The 19,159-nt window shown below is 47.4% G+C and overlaps 2 protein-coding genes across 2 annotated transcripts; one reads left to right on the top strand and one right to left on the bottom strand.

Annotated features, from left to right (window-relative positions):
* Window positions 1-2,226: 2,226 nt before the first annotated feature.
* LOC34621638 (endoribonuclease YBEY, chloroplastic) lies at window positions 2,227-3,081 on the top strand. The gene has a single exon (XM_022734838.1). The coding sequence runs from the start codon at window positions 2,227-2,229 to the stop codon at window positions 3,079-3,081; it is 855 nt and encodes a 284-aa protein (XP_022589282.1).
* Window positions 3,082-4,188: 1,107 nt separating this feature from the next.
* On the bottom strand, window positions 4,189-13,737 carry LOC34621637. The gene is made up of 16 exons (XM_026336951.1): window positions 13,222-13,737; window positions 12,343-12,750; window positions 12,042-12,152; window positions 11,213-11,740; window positions 10,838-10,945; window positions 10,454-10,631; window positions 9,690-9,805; window positions 9,371-9,520; window positions 8,266-9,069; window positions 7,501-7,593; window positions 6,875-7,051; window positions 6,438-6,578; window positions 6,084-6,265; window positions 5,547-5,828; window positions 4,796-4,869; window positions 4,189-4,550 (listed from the first exon to the last, which is right to left on the bottom strand). Exons 1-16 carry the CDS (start codon window positions 13,735-13,737, stop codon window positions 4,189-4,191), a joined length of 4,230 nt encoding a protein of 1,409 aa, XP_026192736.1.
* Window positions 13,738-19,159: the final 5,422 nt, after the last annotated feature.

Below are 19,159 nucleotides of genomic sequence, written 5' to 3'. Positions count from 1 at the left end.
TTCACCGGTCGGTTGGCTAATTGCTGAATGGCGACCCTTCCTGCCAGCACGCGACGTGACACTTTGGGTAGACCTGAGATGAAGCACTGGCAGAGCAGCTGTTTTACTACGTTATGGCATTTGGGAGACAAGGTTTCATATGTATATTATGCCTATTTACTGATCGATTCCCTGGGCGCAAAGCCTGTAGGCGGTAAATTCTTCTGCATGAATGTAGGCATCCTTAAAATGCTTCGCTCTCCAATTAATGCAAGACAATAGGCACTCAATGCTTTTAAACGACGCGCTACAACGCGAGGTTCATCTCCAACAGGACTGATGAGTTCTTCGAGCATCTGCCCATCCCTATTGCCGTCATACCTTTCTGGTCGGCTTAGCCTCATCGTTGCATCGATAAGCATTTCACCGGTAGAAAGATCATGCTTTATACCAGCTTTGAGGCTACTGCGTCCAGAGCAGCTTGCAGACCCCTACCTTTTCAGCAACTTTTGTGCCATTGCCAGCGTTCACCACGATACGGTTTTTGAAGCAAACGCAGGCTACTGCACAAACATCAAGTGATCAGAGAATCCTAATAACTTGATCGAAGGCAGATCACTGTTATTGGTAGCCGTGAATTCTTACACCATGCCCATCCAGTGGATGAACAGGGAACAGCTGCATCGAACCAGGTGGTGCTACCGGTTGCAATGCTCCCCGTAAGGTTTCCGTAAAAAGACAAATATCTTCCGACTCAGTGCACACTTGTTGAAAGTTATTAAATGTTGTCCGAAATACTTTCGCTTTCTTTCCTTTGCGCCCCTCAGAGGCACTGATAGGAGAGGAGCGGCACAGCTGGAGTGCGCATTACTGTACCCTCGAAGTACTCCGAGAAATCACAGCTGGTCGGACATTGCATCTAGAGTACACGACACAGTATTGTGTCTTGCTATATCGAGGCTACATAATTTTGCAATGATTAAGATATACAAACGAAAAACCAATTACTCGATTTGTTATTAGTTCGTAGTCGGATACAACAATTGTAGTTTAGAGTGCTTTAGTGTACCTCTGTTTACTAGAAGGTCCGGGTGTAATGCATGTCACACAGTGTGAAACTGCATTTATATTATAGTCTCACTTGCAAGAATTCAGGATTAAAGCCCTAGAGAGAGCCTTAGGCCTAGTAATACACACTTAATGTGAATTTCTGCGTTTGTTATGTTTGTAGTGTAAGGAGGGGAACACTGAGAGAAATGCAGGAAGGACAAGAGACACAAAGCAGTAGAATAGAGTAAGCATAGAAGCAGCCACATTGGCACAACTATTACTTGGGTCTCCACGGAATCATTGGCAAGCAAGAAAACAATCATATTGAAGAAAGTTCGACTCCCCTTAACGAATGAGCTGTCATTCAGCACCCCCTCGAAAGCTCCATGCTGCAGTTGTTCCATGGAGTCCTGCGCTTCAGGCAAAGGGAAACTGCCAGAATGCCGCTGGATTCATCATTAGACAAGTCTAGACTTTTCCACACGGTAACCCACATTTTCCCACAGCCCCTAACCGTTGATCCTGGTTGTGTATTGACTCCATTACAGGCCTACCTATCGACATCAATATCATCAAAGGGTTGTATTAAATTGTTTCCGCACAGCAATTAATCAAACTTGCTCTTAGAGCGATAGCTTAGAAGTATCTTGGCACGCGATCGCACAGGGAATGGTTCTGCTATGACGGTGAGGAGGGCTACGCCAATAGATCACCTTAAAGGAATAAGTTGTTGCCATCAACAATAATTTACCGGCATTGAAAAGTTGTATTCTGGTGAAAGCAAGCGTGTAAACACGCTTGCTTTCCGATGCCAGATCTACGCATAAGTCAGTGCACCAGTGGAGCCACAAACTTCCCGTGGAGTGTTCGAATGACACATAACTGAGCATTTCAAGTGGGGTGAGATATTTAAATACATCGTATCAAATAAACAGCAAAAGAGAGTGCTATTAGTGAATAGCTTGACGAATCCGGAACAATATCTTTTGAATGCATTGCAGTCAATGGTGTGACCCCACTGGTGGAACGCCTGCGCTGTCCGAGCGTCGGAAAAACGTCAGAACATCTTTATTAAATCTCATACTTTTCATGTGATAAATCTAGATACCTGCGGCGATCTTTTATCCCATTGAAATTCACTGTCGCTCATATCAGTTCTACATCAGTTTCCTTTTCCACCGTGCATTTTTACGAGCCATGGACCTCTCTGCCTGCACTGGCTTGGGCGATGTGAAGCTCGTTTTGACGGACTTCGACTACACATTCCTCAATTCGGGCCATGTTGCCTCAAAGGCCAACGCAAAGGCCTTTGGAGAGCTGACTGCCGCGGGGATTACCGCAGCGGTTGCCAGCGGCAGGTCCAGAATAGGGACATTATCGTGTCTTTCTTCCTCCTGTAAAGATTTGATGAGGTACAATGGCTATCCAGGCATCTTTCTCAACGGTGGAGTGGTGTACGGGGAGGACGGAACGCTGCTCTCGCGTACAGACATCACTGATTCTGCACAGGCGGTGCTGCTAGAGAAGATGAAGGAAATGGGCATATTGCACAATGTCTTGGGGTACACCCCAGATCGCGTGATATGCATTGAAAAGAATGCCTATACATGGAAAAGTTCCTTAGAGTACAAAGAACCACCACCAGAGGTGCTGTCATTTGACGAATTTGCAGAAACAAAATTTGTTAAACTTGTGGCTTGCAGTACAGTGGAATCGACGGATATCGCCCGTCCTATACTGGAAAAGGCAGTTAGAGGGCATCTCCGGTGTGTCCGACCTCTCGATTGGAACTTGGAGTTCATAAACCCCTCAGTGTCCAAAGCCGTGGGGGCCAAAGTACTACTTGGAAGCTTAGGCTTAAGTCCCCACCATCTATTAGCCATGGGCGACGGAGAAAATGACATCCAAATTCTCAAGCTAGCAGGGATCTCCGTGTCCGTTGCAAATGCATGTGATGCTGCAAAATACGCTGCACTCTATTCCACAGTTAGCTGCGATGACAGCGCTTTCCAGGTAGTTGCCGAATGCGTGTTGAAGCCACGAAGACGATGAACACGGTGGCATTAGCAGCAGCGAAAACAACAACGGCAGCACGAGGAGCATTGGCAGCATCAACAATACGTTTGCACCCAGATTCTGATCCCGCGGCCCGTCCATGGGAAATTATTTTTGGGGGGCTAGATGACCATATTCCACACCAACAAGCTTTTCTGTCTACACAAGGGATGTGCCTTTACCGGGCTATTCAGAGGACGGTTTTATTCAGAAGACAACTTGCCTATTATGGCCAGATAGCGTGGTTTATGTCTTTTTGCGCACTGGCACTTGAGCCTTTTTCTTAAATGAAGAGAAGGCCCCAAACAGGCAGTTCTCTGGCTACCTACAGCCGATGTATACAAACCGTATTACTTATGTACTTGTTCACATATATGTCATGCAAGCTTGATATGCAGCTGTCTGTATGATGTAGCTGTTCGTGTAAGCCAGCCGCATCCAGCCTACAAAAAGCCCCAACTGCTGACGACCCTGAAACAAGGATATCTAAAGCAAGCAAAAGAAAAAAGAGCAAATCTTAGTACAACTAATGTGTCGTAAGGTGCTTTCCATTGCACAACAGAGCTGTTGGGTCTTTGTGCAAAAAGCCTTTATTAAAGGGCGTGACTGTTGCCCTAACATCTCAATCCGTGACAACCCCTTTTACCCAACTACTTTCTGCCAAGTATGAATGTCAATAATTCTATGGGAATAGTTGCACTCGCGAGCAGAAATTGTGGCAGAAGTGCACTCACCCTCGTACATCGGGATAGTTGTGTCCTATTGTTGCGGTATAGATGTATTCAAATATGCTCCTTTACACACTCAAATACGTGTGCATACATGCGCAGCAGCGTGACAAGGTATCTGCCTTTAAGTAGTAACATTTGCACGATATTTCAAAACCCATTATTCTGATACTAGATATGTGGCACAAACGAAAAAAGCATACATGCAGAGTGCAACCTTGCCAAGTAGTTAGTGGAACTACTATAATTCTGCAGTGTAAACAAGCATCTGTGTAGGCGAACAATGTACCGCAAAAAGTGATAAGCGGAAATCTCTTTTAATCAAATGGTGACGTTTTATTGCACTGCTATATGTGCTAACTAAGCTACTGTCCGCTTAGCTGGCGGACGGCCTCTTCCCATCCCCAAGGTAAGGAACAGATCGGGGTGATGAGGAAGCGATGGCCTCGTGCTGTTGCTTCCACGTTGGTTTGCTGAATGCTGCGGGATCTACTTCGGTAAAGTCCTTTTCGTCACTTTGGCCAAGAGCCGGCATCCTCGTTGTAAGTTCATCCGAATGAAAGACCAGCATGAGTAGCCCCGTTAAGGACACAAATGCGTGCTTTAGAATGTGGTCAGACACCCCGAAGCTGCAGGTATTGCGCAGAATGTTGGTGTAGCATTCCACACGACGCACCATGTCAAAGTATTCTGCCTGTTCCTCATAAAGCACCCTGTTATAGAAAGTTGAGCCAACGCCTGTACCAAACACAGCAAAACACAATGTTAGAACAAATTTAAGACAAAGCTTCTTGCATCAACTGTATCAAGAGTCCGACATACACAGATGTCTCGTCATATTACCAATACTTGTGGCACTAGAATAGACAACGATAGAGAATAAAGAGCTCAGCAGTGCTAGGTAGGGATTTACAGTAAGCTTTCAGCGTATGCACTTAGACCAAAGACTATATGGGATGGGATCTGGGTTGGCTAAGACTTGCCATAGAATTGGATTGGCCCCGGGTTACAGAATCGGTCCTCCATCATCCATTGCTCCAAGGCAGTCTTCATCCACCTAAGAGAAAAACAAAACTGCAATTGGAACTTTTGGTTAGATGCAGACTCAGTGGCGCATATCAATAACCACCATCCGCAGATTACATATGATGTCCATTTGGGGCCTGATATGTAACATACAGATACATATTAGCACTATTTTGCTGCATGCAACGCGTTGCCTGTTAGTATCGCTCTGTTGGTCATTCGGTGTACGATTATTTAACTCCCACTTTCACTGGGTCTCCGGCTCGTATCAAAAATATTTTCGAACAGCATAATAACTGCATGGTATTGATACTACGCACGTCTACTTGATGTTTCTCAAAAGAACAAAAATTATGAGGACTGCATGTTATCACTACCAGCTCTGGAACCCCCTTCGCCCACAAAGAGACATTGTCATATCGCCCTTAAAAAGGCCCCATAGTTTCTGAGCCGCAGTAGATCCGGGGAAAATAGAGGCCGCCAAAGTGGTTATTCAGATACCAGACATGGGAAATGGGCAGAGTAATCTTTGGAAGCAAAGAACAAAGCATAAGAGAGATCACAGCAGCACGCTGACAAGACTGTTGTGGGACGAGATGCGACGGCCGACACTTACACGAAACGATGCATGTAATCATGGAGAAAACCACATGGCGAAAGGCAATGCTAGGTACAGGGCGAGCACCAAGCACTTGCATCTGAAAGTACCTGTAAGCCTTGCCCTCAAGGCTAACTTCCGAGCTGGGAATAACTGGTTGTTCGGTAACACTTGGGGTCCTGGAAGTTCTATCAACGATTCCCTCTGCTGCAGCACCTTTCTTTTGGATTGCAGCGGTAAGGGTCGGGTTGTCTTGTACGTTGGGCACGAGGCGCATGAGGGAGACAAAAGGGACAGATCCTAAGTGCCATTCTTTTGGGTTGCCACACAACCCACGAATGCTGCAGCAGTGCCCCGTCACGCCGGACTCCACCAAAATAGACGCAAGATTCCTGTTGGTACACATACGCGGAGCCCAACACAACAAGCGGTAGGTAATAATAAAGGCTTGGTGACTTCAGTCAAACTAAGCTTCTACGCATGTACAACCTCATGCACAGGCCTGATATGATACAATAGAACATTTTAATCATCCCATACATGCTCGTATACAAATAGTTGCCCCACTTGAGCACACAACCAACAAAACCTTATGGAAGGCTCACCCCCAAACTATGTGAACGCAATTTTGCACACACACTCCTTACCCATAGGCGAATGCTAGGTTGGCGTCGAATGTTGAAGGCATAGAAGAGCGACCCTGGTATCCAAAGAAGTGGGTGACAGCCTGAAATTTTCCAGAATAGCGGCCCACGGAGGCACGATACTCCAACTCCTCTTTCACCATCTGTGCCAGTAGTTCTTCTGTCTCTAACCGTTCGAAACGGATCTACAGGACATCACAAAAGGCGGTAAATGCAGGTTAGCGATGAGGAACGAAGAATGCTGCGAGCTATACGATGCACCCGAATAAAGCAGCCGGAGTAATAATATCTCGCTGTACTCCTGCAGTGGCATGTAAATGCAAGACCTGGACCATAGACTGTAACTCCTTAACGAACCTCGCCCATGTCCACTTGCACAAGTTCCCTGCGAATGAATTTAGGAAAGGTTTTGAAGAGGGCGGCACTCCAGGGCGTCAGCCTCCAGTTCCAACTCTCCGGGTCATTGTTCTCCCAGCTATCCACGTCCATGAGTTGTTGCTGCGTCGAGGGGGAGAACGTAAACGCAGTGTTGGAAAGTGATACGATTAGATAGAAGGCTCATTAGTAATAAGACATTCATACAGTACCGCAACAGTAAACTAAACCGGCACAACAGAATGGCACATGGAGAGAGATGACCTCGGCTGCTGGCATACACGACGATTTAACTGTATATATTCTACACAGCTCATATGTATGTAAAGTGCCATTACAAATGAACAGATTTATGATGCGTACGCACAGTGGATGAAGAGCGCCACATGCTGTATCGAGTCAATAAGGTGTATGTATGCACTCATTACCTGTGCCTTTCGCATTTCTCCCTTTGCCTGTGCCTCTCTGATAATTCGGCGAAGTTCTGCCAAGAGGATCTTCATGTTGGGCAAATGCATCAAAAGGGCATCCGGAATCAAAACGGTTCCAAAATTTCTGCCCAAATCAGCCCGTCGACAGACCACGTCCGCTATATCCTGAGCAGTTGCACGATGAATACGAAGTATACCCACTTACATTTCGCTTCACTGGAAGCAACGACAAAAACAAATCACTAGGAAAGAAACGTTATTCGTGATCACTACAGTGGCAGGATTGATGCTCCGTGTTTATGAAAAAAAGATAATGGCACTCAAGTTGTAAAAGGTATTAGCACACCTCAGTAGTCATATTGGGGAAAAGAAAAAGATGGGACAATAGTCCTAGCAATGATCTGACAATCATTATGGAAGGACACCAATAATCACTGACCGTTACAACAGGCCTTCTTACCCAAAAAATCAGAAATGTTTAGAAGACTATAAACTGACACCACTGGTTACCAGAATAAAGTGCATTAAGCAAAAGTAATTTTGAAAGTAGCTCTAGCATTTTCATAAAAGTAACTTCGTCATCAATACGTGCCGTATTACCAAGCATGACTGACCTGCACTACATGAAGAAGCGTCTTATCTGCTGCCCCGTACTCCTCCGCAATAATGACAACATTAGGATGCGTTTGTAGTGCACATTCCAAGACCTGCAAGGGTATAAAGAGTGCGCCGAAAACGCACAACGCTTATTTACCTCATTCATAAAGTCCAATCGCCCAATAACTCTGCAACTGGTGGGAAGTCTAGGACGAAGAGAGAAGGGCAGGGGAACAAGAAGGCGGGAGAAAGCATATCGAGAATGGAGTGCGGTTCAATTACAACGCACTCCGATTACGAATGGTTTCGTGTATCTCATCATAAACGACTACTTCCCCCATATTTTCCCACCCCAAAATAAAAAAATTCTTCCGAAACTCCGTCACCAAGTGCTGCCCAGCGACACTTAGCAAACACCAACCCTAACAGCAACCTCCTTGCTTCCAATCGGCTACCAACGCAGTGTGAAAATAGTATGAGCAGCACAAGAACTCGCCCATTGAACTAATCCCATCTATCCTAACAAAACAGCAATGGAAGAGCAGTAACCCTTTCCCAATCCCACCGTTGACTAACACCAGTATTTTGTCAAGCCTTCCAGCCATAGCCAGCAACATCTCCCCATCGAACACACGAGGAACAGACCCGAGGCACAAAAGCAGCTGTAACAGCATCAAAGCCTCCATCATCAACAATGGACTAGCACAGCTCGAATAAAAACATCATTACCAACAGCAATATGTATGTGGGAGTGTGCGTAGATGTGTGTTTGTCTGCAGTACCTCGAAGGAGGGCTGTCTGCCCATAAGCCGAATGAAGTGCCAGTACTTAGGCATCGAAGCGGCGTCCGTGAGAACGTTTCCAATAAGAGCCGCGTAGACCTTCGTACTGCTGTCGAAACCAACGCATGTCTCAATAAATTCGCCGGTGAGATTATTGCTGCCCGTTGCGGGTATCCCAATAATAGAAGTTCTGCACTGCCGAGCCAGGAAATATTCAGCCAGAAGTGCCGCCTCAGACATGGCGAAAGCAGAGCCTGGCATCACCAGGCCATCCAGCATCAGCTCTTCACAGCTCTGGCGCACAGATTCTTGGTTTTCGGTAGCTCCAAGAGAGTGAGAGGTGCTGCGGCCGGTCAACTCGCAGCCGCCTTGATTTAGAAAGAGCTCCAAATTTTCATCTGTTACTTCCATATATCGCCTTTCGATCAAGCCATTAAGACCGAAAAAAGCTAAACACTTGCCCTGCACCATCTTCAGCCGCTCATGAAGCCCCCACAAGACATTCATGACGCCAGGACTCTGTCGGGAGATTAGTACAAACCCAACCCTGAGACCGAAGCTGATAGGCGGAGTGTACTTGTCGTGCGCCACCTCGTGAAGATAAAACAAGGTGCTGTTTGCAAGGTAAGGATAATGCATCAACACCTGCCGCTGCGTATATGGATCTTTGCATAACACCTGCTTGGTTGGGCGCGCCTTGCACTTGGGGTCCAAACACAGAGGAGGCACAGGTGGCCGGTGCGTCAAACGCTCGCGTTGTAAAGCACTCAGGAATCCAAAACTCTTGACAACGCTGCCTCCAACCTACAGAAAAACGCATCCCGGCATCGACTTAGAAACCTCCTGGGTCAAAGCGCCCTAAACGTACTTCACAATTGTCGGACTGGAACAAACTCAGTGTGCATCAAGCAGCTAGCTCCGGTAAACCAGCTGGCGAGTATCCGTGCAGAGAGGCATGCCTGCCTTTGAAAAGGACAAGGGAAAACGTACACCGCTTGCAAAAGAAAGATGACAGAATACAATAAAAAAGATAAACCCCACTTAAAGAGTAAGCGCTTTGAGAGAAAGAGGAAAAGCACAAATAACAGTGTTATGGAAGGCTCACTCCGATATGACAGATAGACTCTGTCTGATGCAAAAGCTCATCTTTAGTGGGGATCGAGACAGCGTATGCTGGCTCATCTGCTGTGGGGCCCTCGAACTGGATCGGCCCTGGCACTCTGTAGTAATCTCCGAACTTCCAGTGCTCTCTCGCCTAGAGACGCAAATAGATTCTCGCAGTTCTGTTGTCCAAAAGAAGGCAAAAATCGCCAACTCTACCATTGGAACCGCAGACGCTAACTCCTGTGCCAAAATCACCTCTGTCAGCGTCAATTCACTGCCTTGTAAGACAGCAAAGGTAGCACTAAAGATTAGCTGCTTACCTCGCAGAAGACTTTAAAGAGAGGGCCATCCAAATCAACAAGAGATCGCGTGATTGCCGGGAAAGCAACACCCTTGGCGTCCTGTTTGACGCACATCATGGACGTAAAGGGAACTCCTGCATAGCATACATTCAAAAAAGCACTCATATACGATGTAGGGCAAGGAAACAGATATTACAAATAAAAGGGCAGAGTCAGCGACTACAGTCACCAATGCAGCGCAGGCAGTAACTCTCCAGACAAACGATATCAACAGCCTTTAACAGACCCCCTTAAAGAAGACCTAAGGAAGAGCATATACAGATTCATGAAACTACGGTATAGGCAGAGGCGTGACATAACAGGGATAAAGGTGGTAGGAGTGGCAGATATCAAACAAACTCTGCTCTATTATCCGTTGTACTTCTATTCTGAGCCACACGCATTTGTCTATGCAATCAAAAACCGTAAAGGAGGAAAGGAGCACAACAGAGCGACGGACCTGCTGGCGTCCAGAGAGTAGGGTGCTGGTCCAAATTCCGCACGACGGACATATACCCGTTCCGCCTGTTATCGACAAGCGCGCCTGAGGGAGCAACGGCAGTAGTAGAGAGAAAAAGGGATGAAGAGCATCGGACACGAATACATCTGCGCTGGGCCACAATGCAGTACAGCCTGTATCCTCCATCCAACTGTGGCTAAACGTAGCACACACCACCCTGCGGGAAGCCTGGGTGTCCAGGCTTAGCATTTGTGATGTCATTGACGCGCGTGAACTATCGCACCCGCAACGAAACCCAAGGAGTAGCAGTAATTGGCGTCGAAGTTGGAAGGCATAGCGCAGCGACCTTCGTAACCAAAATAGTGCGGCATGAAGCTCCACAGTTCGGGGTCTCTCCCCTGCTTGCTGAGCTCGTTTTCCAGCAACAAAATGAGCAAACGCTCAGTCGCAATCTTCGCAACCTGTCAAGACACGATAGACAGCACACCACAACGCCACATTCTGCTTACTAGCTCTCTCAACTTTGTAAGAAATTTCTTGAAACAGGCGCTTAGAAGCAACGCAAATGATGGCTCTCTCTAACGCCTTGTTGATTAGAAAGTTGTATAACCAACAAAATAGCCGCCAGTCTATGTAGTGAGGAAAGCAAGTCCACACGCATGCCCACTTGGATATATCCGGTGCTCTCCCTGTCCATTAACAGCTGTTCTTGAATCACATCTGGCAGAAAGTCCCAAACAGCGCGGGTCGTCTTAAGCAACTCTGGCTTGAAGACCTGCATTGTGTGCGTACATCGCAACTCAAAAAGTTCTCAATACCTATTGACTTCTCTTATGTTGCAAACCCAGAAACTCCCTGTGTTTTAGGAGTATGTCAGGCCACATGAACTTATGGTCATAAGAAAGAATCCAAAGTCATATCTTCACAAGGGAATGCAAAGGCCGCAGGAAGATCTGAAGCTTCAGTCCATGTTACGATCTCCTTATTTGCCTGCCTCTGCTTTTATCTGCCTCCCTGCCTCTCGGCACCCACAAACACTTACGCTTTCCGTCCTGAGGACAGCATTGAGTTCGCTGATTAGTTGTTTCATCTCAGGTATAAATTCAATGAGACCCTCAGGCACCAAAATAACACCGTACATCTTCCCCTGATCCGCTCTCTTGACAACGAGATCTACAAGCTCCTGGACGATGCGCTCCAGTGACATATTCTCCCTCTCCACCTCCTCCCCAATAAAGACAAGATTGGGTCTGGCTTGCATGGCGCACTCCAGAACAAGATGTGAAGCGCTGCGGCCCATAACGCGGACGAAATGATAAACCTTTTGAGAGCTGTTCACGTCGATACACAAGTTCCCAATGAGCTCGGAGTACGTTTTAGCTGCAGTATCAAAGCCAAAAGATGCTTCGATCATGGCGTTCTTGAGGTCTCCATCAATGGTCTTTGGAACACCGATGACGCAACAGCTCGGCAAGTGCGTCTCAAACGACTCGGCCAGCAACGCTGCATTACTATTCGATCCGTCACCTCCTACCAACACAAAACCGTGGAGCTCCAAGGATTCGCAGACCTACACGCATACACAATACTCGAACATGCTGCCATACGTCGAAGCCCCTAAACACCCAGCTCCTCAAACAGCCTGAAGAATCGGGAAGGTAACAATAAGAAAAATTAAAATATGCAAGAAAAGCATCGTTCCTAGAGCCTTCTCCAGGAAAATCACGCCGCTAAGATGGCTAAACAGAAATCAGGACCCCAAAATATCCGCTGGCCTGACTGCTCCCCAGGCTTTCTAAATTTCTGAGCTAAGTGTCCTCCGATATATCATGCAGTCTGAACTCCACATCATCACATGTGAAGGCGCGCACCTCCCTAGCTCTCCGGATGTCCTCCTCTCCCCCAACTCTGCCGCGGCCAGACCAAAGCATATCAAAGCCTCCTTGATTCCTAAAGTCCTCCATCAGCTCCTCCGTGACGACCTGTAGCAACAACCGTCAGCGACGAGCCAAAATTAGACTTATTGACCAACCATGCACTGACAATATAAATCGCCTCCTCCCTGTGCGCTAAACCATGTGTCTCTCCTCGCTTTCAGGTGAGTTCTCCACCAAGAGACTTTCAATTTATGGAATGCGCAAGGCTGTGCTGTAAACATAGGGTGCCTCTTGCCGTGTAGTTTTGATTCATAACACCGTCTAGGCCTCCCATGAATCCAACAAGCATCGACTCTGGGTGCCTTTGCTTAACGAAATCATAGAGGCCGGAGATGACGTTGTGGCCCCCAGGTGCGGGGCCCCCACTTAGGACAATGCCGATCCTTAGAGCCTTGGATAGGGTATGTTCCTGGGGTTCTCTGGGGGAAGGCGCGCCACTGTAAAGACTGGGAACAAGCTCGACGTACTTCTTTCCAAACGTAGCTGGAAAGAAGGTCTTCAATTGTTTCTGTAGTTCGGGGGACTGGCATAGTGAGGGATGATCCACCGGACACTCCGATTCCACCAAACTAAACTGCTGAGTATCAAGGGCAGAGGGGAGCGTGCAGCGCCACGCACGGCGGAGACGCTGCAAGGGGGAAGACTGTGGAGCCACCAAAGATACCAAAGACACACGGAATATGCTTGTAGAGGGGCTAACACCAGAGAGGGATGAACGTGGAGCAAGTGAACTGATGCAAAGATACAGTGCATGAATGATGGAAGGGAAAACATCAGCACGGGAGGGTCAATGAAGCAACAAAGAAAGGGATGACGCAATATATTGAGAAAACATATCGACAAGTGTGGAGACATGCCAGAGCTCTACGATTGAAACATAGGAATACGGGAATATACGGTAGGTGTAAGCCCCAGAACAAGGTCATTCACTAGAACAGGGGGAGGAGGAAAGCAACGCTCAAAGGGCGTGAGCGAGAGCCCTAAGAAATACGAGTGCAGTAGCCGACATGCGGGACAACTCAAGTGAATCTAGCAATCTTGTTCTATAGTCTATCAACATGCACGATGAACTGCGCTTCACAGGAGCGGTGAGAAGCGAAGAAGGCGTACTAACCCGTTCAAAGAGGTCCGCCGAGTGGAGATGCAACTTTGCATCTGCCTCTTGTTCCTTGAGAACGACATCTGTAGAGGTTCCTGCCTCTGTGTGGACTCCGGGAGCCAAACTCCCAAAGATATTTCCTTCTGTCATTCCGAAGGAGGAGAGACGTCGAGAGAGTTGCCTGCTACGCGCGTCGATGGTGAGGCCTGCCCCTACACGGAAGCTAAAGCGCTTGACTGGGCGGGATCCCATTGGCATACGACCCTGGCCAGAGAAAAAAGAGGGTGTTTGGTCCTGTGAGGTCTCCATGTCGGGCATCACTCTCTTTGAAGCTTGCGATCCGGGAGAGTGCGGCGAAACTGCAGCAGATGTCCATGGGTCCCTGGAGGGTGAGCGAGCTCCATGAGGATCAGCTGGTGGGGCAGATAGTTTATACTGATTGTCCTGGGTTAACACCAGCAAAGATCGGCCTCTGCGGAGGTGTGCGGGCACTGCGTTGGGGCCGTCATGAGACTGCAGAAAAGCCGACATTGAGTGCATTGGGAACCCTGCAGAGAAAAAGAAACAGCAAAAAGCGGTTCACACACGCTCAGATAACCAAGACAATGGAAAAATGCACATGAAAATGGAAAAACGCTGGCACAAAGACGAACGCGAATATCCAGCACCACTGTACAAGGGGCAGCGGCGAAGACAAACAGTATATTAACGCCGCTTCTGTCACGTATGGGCACGCGCAGAAAGCCTAGCATTTGAATACAGAGGATGTGCGGCGTCAGCTCTAGTGAGCAGCAGCAACCCTGACTGCTGGGGAACCTGTTGTGCTACTAGACTCATAACAGCCCAGGAGGCCCGCGGAAGAAGACCCCTTCTCGAGGTGCCTAACAATCAGGCTTTAGGTTTAACAGAGAAAAAATACATTCATGATGAGAACAGTTATGGATTGAGACGAGGGTGCTTGCATACGTTGGGAGGAAGCCGAGGAAGGCTTGGCCCCCCTGGAACCCGGTGCTTCCAGGGCTTTCCTTTCTTCTGGCATTCTGTTGAAAGCAGTTCTGAGATGGGTTACGCTGTTAGAAAAAGTGGAATCAAGGAACTAAGGAAGAGCCCCAGCAGTATTTACCGCCCCCCAGCGGGTCTCACGAAGCCCCAGAGCCAGGCGCGGCACGCGCACACACACACAGGACAAATGAGGCAAAGAAAGAGATAAACGAATGTTCAGACACGCTAGTTTACCATATTTCACCCCAAGATGATAGCTACTAATTCAATGAGCCAACAAAGCACATACGGAAAAGCAGCAGCACTAGGAAGAACCACTCGAGCTTAGAGCCTTTCACCGCATGAGGTCCCGGCGCGTCTTTCTCCACCTCCACCTCTCTGTTTACTGTGTACCAATTACTTCTTTGCACTGCTTCTCATAAATGTCTGTTCTGCCAGCTCAATTTTTCATAAGTCCTCTAATAGATAGCAGAACTCCGATTTCTGATATATCCGGCTGGCAGTTCAGGGCAGAGGTGCAACGGGCTTTGGCTGAAAGCTAATGCAGAGAGGACCCTTAACCATAACTGCTCTCACGCTAAGGTGGAGCCTTTGGCCCATTACTTTCTTGTTGTTCAGCGTAATAATGGAATTTTCGATATTTCGAAGACAGCCTATGGCAGCACAAAAGTCCCTATGCACCTCCTACGGCAGGCCAAGGCATACCTCAGCGACTACTAATAAGGCGGTTACAATCATTAGAACACATTTCATTAATGACTGTACGCTTTTGATTATCACACCAATATATGAGCTGTGCCTGTGCGCTGAATGCAACCGCATAGGTACTAGGAGGGTGCAGCAACTTGGTCTCCGGCTGTTCTAAGTCCCCTTAATCAGGAAAGCCTGTGGAATGAGCTCAAACAAATTAAACACCAGATGCCTTTTCAGCGATGGTAGGGTGTGGGAGCTGATGTGAGGCTCGATCTAAGATATTTGTAAGCAGAGAGCACGGTTCTCAAAAAAAACTCCTCCCTTGCCCTATTAGCGCCCATCAGAGTGCCCTCCGATGGGACAGGGGCAGCTAGGGTGAGCATTGCTGCGCCCTTAAAGCACTCCAAGCATACACAGCTACTTTCACATCGTGTCCAACGAACACGCACGAAGCCGTGCGTCTAGATATATCGAGCTATCAGTACTCTGCAATTTATAATATACGAACACCCAAACTAATCTTTTACATATTTTTCGTCTTATACGGTAAGTTTATTAAGGTGTGTGTAACTGTAGCTTGGCCCGCTACACCTTAGTCGCCGCTGTCCAATCACACGCCCCCGTGTTTTGTGTACCCGCTTACCAAAACAGTTCCCACCCTATTGCCATTCCTCAGGCGTCCAAACATGCCTCAAAGTAGCCCAAAGCAGAGCATCAAACCATTCTTTCAGCCATATCGAAAATAGACGCGAAAAAGCACATATCAGCCAGCAGCGAACACGGGACCACATCAACACGACCAGGCCCCGCAATAGCTGCCTATTATCGGAGCGCTGTAAGGTGTGAGCCTCCTGTTAGGAGAAAAGAGACGACAAGTTAAGGGTGTACAGGGAATCAATTTACACAATAGTTCAGCAGTGCATCCGTGTCTGAAAGAGCATCTCTGCACGTAAGTCCAGCCTGTTCAGTAGCCTTGTCGATCGTCAAAGCAAAGAAAAGGCATAAGGAAGAATGTAAAGACCCACGACTGAGAGTGCCCTCGCGTACATTTGAGTTTACAGTACACCTCAACAATAATACACGGCAATTTTGCAAACAGAACCTATAAGCAAAGGCAGTATGTCGTAACAGAGCATAAGCATGCACTCCTGAAGGAAAACCGCAATGGAATGCGAGGAATGAAGTCTATGGCGATAGGCATTACAGACAAACGCAAGCAAATTCCCGTAGGATAGAACGCCCTCAATTGCTCCGCCGTTAAAGTTTGGCTTTCCATTCCACATTTTACTAAAGGTCTCCTGTGCCGTGTTCTAAGCGCTTAACAGCCTTATAGTCCACCACCCTAACGGCTTCTTGTGGATTCGCCTCCACATGGGTCACTAGCCTTCGCGGCAAAGTCCGCGAATAATTCGAGGCTTTGGAAATTCCATGAGGAAGCCATATTGACAGCTTTGTAGGACCTCCAGCTTTTAGGAAGTTTGATGGAGTAAGAAAGAGCATTGATTTGTCAGCTAGTAAAATATGGTCGGCTGCCGTGCAACAGACATTTTCGCTTGATCACTTTTTGATCCACCTCATAATGCCTGCTGATCCAGCACGACCATCTCTCCAGGCTCAAACCACATATCCGACGGCCACTCATCACGAATCCATTCTCGCCTCCCTTGAGCTTAGCACGTATCCGCATGCAGTGGCCAGCTGTTCCCTGAGTTCCTATCCCGCAAAAGGTGGCGGCCGGCCCCGGTCCACCAGGTCCAATACCGGATCGGCGAAAGGTTTCTCAGTGTGGACCAAGGATGCGGAATCACAACGGGTGTGCGATTGTAGTATATAAATATAAGCCTTTTCAATTGAGAGAAGTAACTCTATTCAAAAACTTTCGAGAGCGCAGTGACGCAAATATTGCGGAAGAGTGTGGTTTGCGTGTTTGGTCTCTCTCTCTGCTCCAGGGTGATTCGCAGTGGTCACATTATGCTCAATGTGTGGGCGAGAGATATTGGGGCCAGAACGATTTAACAAGTTTCGAAAGCCTATTTATGACTTGACTTCTGCAGAAGCTGGGAATTGCCAGACATAAGTTCAGAATAGTTAAAGTAACATTCTAAGCCGCAACAGAGCTAGAGCAAGATAGGATATGTTTGCTGTGTCTGCAGTTCAACAATAAAGTCCATAGTAAGATAAGTCTGAATTCTCTGAGTAACTGTGGTGTTTTGCACAAGACCGGATTTGGTATATTGTGCCATTTTAGCTGCAGTCGATCTAAACATGATCGTGCAGCGGCTCTGCTACAGAACACATCCGATGCCACCAGTAAGACCGTGAGAGATTTTCGACTAGAGTGTGAATCCACCAATGCCCGAAGAGGCACGATCATGCGTCTCGCGGAAAACTGCAGTACGGAGATATGCTCAAGTGTACAAGCGACGGAGCCCCGCTTTGCGTTGAAGCATATAAGCCATACTCAATGTGGATTTGCTTCATACTTTTGCCATTATGGAAACTGGCAATACCAGCAGAAGCAAGCATGTCAAAATTACTAAAGTCACGCAGCATCGATAGAAAAGTGTAAATTAGCATAGCCAAAAGCGGTTGTGATACACACTTGTGAAAGCTGGGGCGTCACGACAGCGCATTGGCGGCCACGTTGGAGATGCCTTTTATATACATCATTAGAAAGAACTTGATCTTTTCAAGCCACCGAACAACACGTCTACCCAAGTCCCGACAGCTCTTTTTAAGAGATATTAATGACTGAGAGTGGGTCTGGACAGCAAAATAACACCCGTAAAAGTGGTGCCAAGATTTTTTCACGCCCTTACACACAGCATAGAATTGGTTGTCCCTCATTAGATACCGCTGTTCGGCTTCAATGAAAACGATGAGACTAGCAAGCAAATATTTGAAGGTTCATAGGACCGGTAGCATGGTTGAAGAGAATTGTACCTACCGCTATGTGGTTACCATCGGTTTTGAAGAAACAGCAACGTTCATAAACTGGCAGTGCTAATACCGGAGGAGCTGGAAGATAGCAGGGAAGCATCTTTGCACTGGAATCCTCCATCTCTATTTACGTTCAGAGTGCAGGTTATTAACTCCGTTAGTCAAAGCAAGTGAGATCCGCGTAAATTCAAATGACAATTCGACTGTAAGATTCAAGCCCATTGAATTGTGCAGGGTCCTCCATGGTGCAATAAAGATACAACCATGCCTTGAATGCTTCCAGTTTTGCAGGCTATAGCTTTTTCTTGCAGCTTAGACCAGTACTTCCAGAAATATAGCAAGTCTCATGAAAAACGAAGACTTCGGTGTCTTCATATACAACTGAGTTCCCTGCAGTAGCTGATTCACATGCCGTAGGTGCTATTGATGCTTCGAACGTTTCAGCAGAATATTAGCATGTCACTCATAAAGAGAGACATCCAGTCCTCCTTGATGGGCTTCTCAATTTTTCAACTTGCCAGCCGTTGTTGTTCCATAAGGGTACTGACATGTCCAAACAGTATGAGGACAGACTCGGGTTTGGAATTGCAAGTGTTGGACGCCGCCTTCTTATTGCCATCTGAGAAGACGGTGGTTATTAAGAAGGCATATGTTAAATTAAAAGCGAGTTAACTGGTGAACTGCGCAATTTGTCACACAATTCGCCGACGAGGAAGCAGAGGCTTGTGCTCTAAAGTGAGCCTTTTCTGGAGCTCGAAGCAAACGCACATGGGCCACTGTCCGTTTTCTGGTGGCATGAACATTCGCTTATGCCCAGATGCGCCTGCCCATTCTTGCACTTGCACAAATTCAGCAAATCATCAGGCATCTGCCGCTCAATATCGTTTTTTGCAGGAGCTTCTAATGCTACAAAATATTGCTTAGGATTGACCTAGAGCCTAGTTAAATACGGTTCGCTGGACGAACCGCAGGTGGCCAGCCTTCTGGCAGCTTGTCGATCCGCATCCCCCACCTTGACAGTTGCCTCTTCCTTCTGCTTCTATAGCTAAATGTTCAATCTGCTTCACTGACGTTGAGCCAGTCTCAAAGCCTACTTCGACACAGTGCAAGCTCAGGTTGGCTTTCCCTTATTGCGTTTTTTAAGGGCCTGCATAAAGACGTTGCTTCGCCGTGCCGAGATACTCCGTGTACCACACCCAACCTAGCTCAAGTGGGCGTTGCTGAGGAGACCAAACGTTGCTTTCTGCTAGTGCTCCCAGACTCGCTGTGCTTCTCAGCGCGCAGCTGTGGCCGCATGGGCACCCTCCATGGGCCTTAT

This window comes from Cyclospora cayetanensis, unplaced genomic scaffold, assembly GCF_002999335.1.
Source record: "Cyclospora cayetanensis isolate NF1_C8 unplaced genomic scaffold, CcayRef3 CcayRef3_contig_156, whole genome shotgun sequence".
Classification (NCBI taxonomy): Eukaryota; Apicomplexa; class Conoidasida; order Eucoccidiorida; family Eimeriidae; genus Cyclospora; species Cyclospora cayetanensis.
Note: the sequence above shows the minus strand (reverse complement) of the source record. Positions and strands in the feature narration are given on the sequence as shown.